At 38.3% G+C, this 5,735-nt stretch overlaps 1 protein-coding gene across 1 annotated transcript; it reads right to left on the bottom strand.

Moving 5' to 3' along the window:
- Positions 1 to 598: 598 nt before the first annotated feature.
- LOC129213264 (parvalbumin, thymic-like) lies at positions 599 to 5,521 on the bottom strand. The gene is given in 7 exon segments (XM_054843004.1): positions 599 to 988; positions 2,280 to 2,389; positions 2,655 to 2,787; positions 3,570 to 3,637; positions 5,410 to 5,444; positions 5,446 to 5,491; positions 5,493 to 5,521. Coding segments are annotated over 7 exon segments (447 nt in total). The 3' UTR covers positions 599 to 962.
- Between the last annotated feature and the right edge of the window lie 214 nt (positions 5,522 to 5,735).

The raw sequence follows: 5,735 nt of genomic DNA, 5'->3' as shown, positions 1-5,735 counted from the left end.
AATGGCCAATATTTAGCAATGTAACAGAGCTTTAAGGTAATCAAACATCAAGACTGGCTGTTGTTTCATCTGTAGGAAACACAGAAATTCACAAATGTGGCAAAGTATTATTGTTTTGTACATATTAAGAGATAATAAGCAACATGTTCGTGATTCACAGAAAAACCTCCAGGCCTGTGGCCCATGTTGACAGGGGATTGTGACTTGTGACAGTGTCAGAGATGGGATTAGACCCTTCTCCTCTATCTCACAGCTGCCTTAGATTTCATGAAAGATAAATCTTCTTAAGGGAGAGTTACATTTTAGACCATGAACACTTTCTGATGATACATGCTGTAGCCTAGTACTTAATTTTGTAAAATTACCCACAAACTTATTCCATACTTTGAGATTTTGTCTCAACTCCTCTTCAATTTTTTTCTCTTATTCTCAGTGTTGGGACTTCATATGAATTAGTTTTAGCTATCTTGTTAGCATTGCTTTTGCTCAAAGATCAGAGAATTAAGCAGAAATAAAACTCAATGAAGTCAGTACAATTAAGCCTTAAAGATGTCATATTGTTTAAGATCATCAAAACTGTGTCTGGTAGGTCAGCATGGTCAAGTATGAGGATGGAAAACCTAAACACAATTTAAAAAGCATCTTTTTTCCCCCAAGTTGTTTGTTTGTTTGAAGGTGTGTGTTTGGGTTTTTTTACCCATCTTACAGCCACATTTTCAACATTATGAATGGTTGAAAATCAAAAAGTGCCTTCTTTACTATGGAAATGTAATAATACCACATGACCAAAACATCTGTACATTGCTAGATTTCTTAGCAATCCGGTGTGTGAACTTGATACAGGGGGAATTGTTAACACCTGAAACAATATAAAAATGTACAAACACATGCTGAGTGTGAAGTGCTTGTTGGACGAGGTAATTGGAAGAGTCAGTCCAAGGTTGCCTTTGGTCTAATGCTGTTTATGCCTGCACCAGAGACTGGAATTCTGTCAAGAAAGAAAATGAGAAAGGCAGGGAATAACACTAGATGAAAGTGGTTTTTAACATCTTTAGAAAAGATAGATAAAAATTACTTAAACTCTGAGCCATGGAGGGCTCCCAAAGTTATTATAACACTGCACAAGCTACTGCTAAACTGAGATTCTGGGGGCGTAACAGATTTTTCACTCCTTAAAAAGAGTAAGTGCAGAGAGGAGGAGTGCGTCTGTAAATTCATATTTGTGGGAAATCCTGAGTTAAAGGTAAACTATCTTTAACCCATTACAAACTCTGATAATAGTCAAGGAAGCAGAGAGTGAATTAGGTCGAGCCTGCAACTTTCAATATGAGAGATTTTTTGGTTTTGTTATCCCAAAGAAAAAATATCAGTGATGTAATTTCAGAATGGGAGATTCAATGGTTAAGGGCTAAGATCTGCCTAATATAATGCCCTATTTGGGGCTCATAAACAGAAGCTGCAAAAGCTGCTGCTAAAGCAAATTCCTCCAACAGTGTATCTCTCCTCCCAAACTCTGGCTAAGATTAGCACGTGTGTCTGTTAGAGTTATTGCCACCTGTCCTAGTTCAGCTGAGACAGCCCTGTTTTCAGTGACTTCATCTCTAATATATGATGCATAATGTCCTATTTTCCTTTGCTGCAATTTCTAAAAGAAATATCCTGGCCAGTTCACATCATCCCTGTGAGGTTTTCTTTAGGAATTTGATTTAGTTTCCTGTAGAAGGACTGCCCAGTGAAATTTGCGCTTACCAGATAACTCTCCAGCACAAAATTCTGTGCTGCATTGCAGCAGTTCTAGCCTTGAAAGACAATACCAGCCTTACTTTACATTACTGAATTAACCACTCAGTAATATTGGCCAATGTTTGATAGTGGTAGATGAAGAAATAAGTTTATGTAGTGGAAGTGTGTTTAAAAATGGAAGTGTCATATGGGCAGAAGTGCAGAGCATCCACTGCCAAAATAGAAATTCAAAGAATGAATAAGTGTTCAGGATGTCTTAAAAATCTGGTGTGTTGAGTGTATGGATCAGACACATGGCAGAGTTAACCCCAAAGCTGTTGTTATTGATTGGAAGAAAGAGGCTCTACGTTGGGCCTAAATGTGCTGTTGCTGCAACAGAGACCAAATGGGAATAAAGCTGGGAAATAAAGGAGTATTCACTAGTATAAAAATTGTGGCAGAAAGTACTTGACATACTCTTCATGCCACAGTTTAAATGCAGCCCTAAATGCATGCATTTTAAAGCACAAATTTGACGAAGTTTCCAAAAGTCTTACCGTCCACTCCAATTTTGCCATCACCATCACTGTCACCCGCAGCCAGAAAAGCCTTGGTCTCCGCAGAGGTGAGAACTCTGGCATTTGAAGAGAAGTTCTTCAGAAAGAGCCTGAAATAGAACAGGGTAGAGTACTGAGCTTGAGTTTTACTCTCTGAAATGTCCTTGGCGTATTGGTATTTCTGGTTTTCTTAAACCCATGCCAGGAAACTCATAAGGCAATGCCTGCTCTTATTATCTGAGCAGATCCACACAGATTCAAGGAAAGACCAGGAGTTGTGTTTTATTTTTAAAATAACAGCAAGTTTCTTCTAAGACACCAAGCAAGCTCAAAGGCTAATGTTTAAAGAAATAACAGCAGCTGAACAGTACTTACTGCAGCTCTTCTTCTTCGATGAAACCACTCTTGTCCTGATCAAGGATTCCAAAAACTTTCTTTATCTGATCAGGAGTTTTGCTGGATAAACCAACCGTGGAGAAGAAAGACTTGTAATTGAAGGAATCATCAGCTGGAAGAAACAGAAGTTGTTTAAATATTTTTCCTGGAAGTTGCTACAACTGTATATATTCCTTGGGAATGTGTATGTCTTTTCTTAAGCATCAGCCTGCTCCTCGAAGATACAGTGGATAATTTCCCTTTTTAATCACTCTGTGCCTGTGGTCATATATCCTTTCAGCCAGTTTGGAGTTTTCTGCTCCAATGCACATTCTGCTAAATCAGGATTTATTCAATGTGTCACATGCAATTAATAAGAAATATTTAGAGGGTGCTACTGTGGTTTACAGACCAACTCTTATAATTCCTACGTCATTTTCACTTAGTCCTTACTTTGGTGAAGAATTTGGTAGAAAAGTGATTCATTCACAGTCAAACCAGCTCTTTGAGCATTTGGAAAATTGGCGAGGTCTTGGTGGGGAACTCATAAGAGAACTGAGACTGGTCATTGCCTCACAAATGACACTTTGATTCTGCAAGGTGAGGCTTTTTTTGACATTTTGAAGGAGAAGACTAACTATTTAAATATGAGTCTTTAGCAGATTTAAAAATCGACAGAGTTTAGAGTTAAGCCAGCCCTAATTGAAACTGTGGCCCTTTAATTGCTGCTCTGTTTTGGGGAATGTTACCCACCAAATAACCACTTGGGAGACTTTCTGAATTCAAGGGGCTATACTGTAATGCAGCTAGAAAAGGATCTCACGGGGAAGGAATCTAAGGGGAAAATGATAGGCATGTCATCTTAAGACATAAAAATGACATGCATCTTCTGGCTGCAGAGAGACCATTCCTTACCCTGGCAGCTGGAGAGAGCAGATTCAATATCTTTAGCAGAAAGGATGTCAGTGATGGCCATTGTTGAACTGTAAAATAAATTAAATGTGAGCTACTTAGTCATTAAAATGACTTCTCTACCTCTTTCATGGCTCTATTTGAAGTTGCTGCTGTGACAGTATATGATAGGGGCGACATTATTCATCTAATTGTGAGCGAAGCGTACTGTAACAGATGTCTGCAGCAGGTGCTTCCACTTAAAGCTGGGTAATGAGGGAGGAATTCTGCATGCGGGAGTGTGGGGCTTCAGGAAGATCTGATGCCTGTACTGTGCTGGGAGAGTGAATCAAAGGTGTCTAGCACCACAAAACTTCATAACTTCTGTGTGGGTTTGCCTGGAGGTGGATTATTACTCAATTAAAATTGGCATACATTTACAACACACATAAAAGATAAGGCTTGGTATCTCCTGTAGAACTACATCTGGAATAAATATAATTGGAATTTAAAAAAATCTGGTATTATTCTCAAAAAAATGTAGTGATCTTTTCAAAGAATTAAAATAAAAATATAGAATAATAATAATTTTACTGTTTTCAAGGAAATTAAATTTGGAGAGTAAGTTCCTCCTCTGTTTAGTTGCAACAGTAAATGTAATTACAGTATAAATTTCACCTGCTGGGCTGCTGCATCATTAAGACTACATTTCATGATAGCTTTATAGAAAAGTTTTCTTAACTATGTTGTCAGGGGTTTTTTTGATTCCACATAGGTGATAATAAACTAGATTTTTACCCAGATTTTGGCATTTCAGTATATTGATGTGCTTAGAACAGAGGTTCTAATAAATGTTGAGACTTAATATTCATTCCTAATAGGCATTTTCTTCTGATACAGCAGCATTTGACAAAAGATATTCTTTGTCCTATTCAGCCACCAACAGCTGCAATAGTTTGCCAACGTAATATATATCACTTAAGAAAATGCTAGAAGACCTGAATTTCTAGTCAATATTTTACTGTGAACGTGGCATCGATGCACTGACAGTTTGATAAACTGCACACATCAGTGCGGACTGGCTATAATTTAAAACTCGTGATGTTACTGTAAAGTAGCATCACGTTAATGAAGGAAGGGGAACTAAGGCATGGAAAAGTTATTCTTGAAAGCCACAAGAGAACAGAAATATCTTTTCATGAATCCCTAACTGATCTTCAACAACATCATTCTTTCTGGCTAAGCATGGAAAGCAGCATTCATGAGAAGGAAACCAGTGCTGGTAACCACTTATAGTCTGTGCACTGGTTTGAGATCTACATGCAGGCTTAAACTGCCTAAAATATGAAATGGTTGCCTCCGTACCTGTTGGTTTGCAGCAGAGGAAATTGCCAATCATTTCAGTCCCTTTCTGAGTGTCTCAGAAGGTGCAAGAAGGCAATGGGACAAATTCACGCTGATGCCAATGGGTACTTCTCCAGCTAAGGCAGATGAGTTACTTTTGGTTTGCTAGCAATTATTTTGTCCCAGTGGCTTCTTGTGCAAAGTACTTCCCCCTCTCAGCACTAGGCGAGATCATTTGGAGCTCTGCCATTCACCTAATTCTTACTGCTGACAGGATTAAAAACGGGGAAGAGTTGAAGGAAAACCTAAAAATTGCAGCTTTTTTTACAAGGGGCATCATTCCTGTCTTCTTCCATCCTGTGATCTGAATGCTGATTCTGTTCTATGTTAGCTTGTTAAGATACGATATACAGGAAGCTGTTATAAGAACAGGTATTTTAATTGCATAGGTGCTTTCCATTTAGGGAGCATTTTGCTTTTACGTTTCTTTTTCTGAAAGCAGAGGATCTAATCAGCTTACCTTTGTGGTCTTCTTGACTGGATAAGGAAGCAATCTGGTTGGGAGGAACGTACTTGCTGTGTGTCTCCAGCAGAGCTGAGCTTGCATATATATACTTTAAGTTGTATACCATATACAGATTTTAGATTTCAGCGTCACGAAGGGGGAATGGTGTCAAATGAACTTGCCTAACTAATCATCTTGCACTATTTTTATCTCAAGAGAATACATATGATATTTGCAAACGAAACAAGATAAGTGGCCAGATAGTCGAAAAGGACAGAGTCATATTAAATTTCTTCTGATTTAAGCAGAAAGTACCAACTTCCCCATATGATGTAGGGCAG

The sequence above is a fragment of the Grus americana genome, chromosome 15, assembly GCF_028858705.1.
Source record: "Grus americana isolate bGruAme1 chromosome 15, bGruAme1.mat, whole genome shotgun sequence".
Taxonomy (NCBI): Eukaryota; Metazoa; Chordata; class Aves; order Gruiformes; family Gruidae; genus Grus; species Grus americana.
The sequence above is the reverse complement of the archived record's forward strand: the minus strand, read 5'-3'. Positions and strand labels throughout refer to the sequence as shown.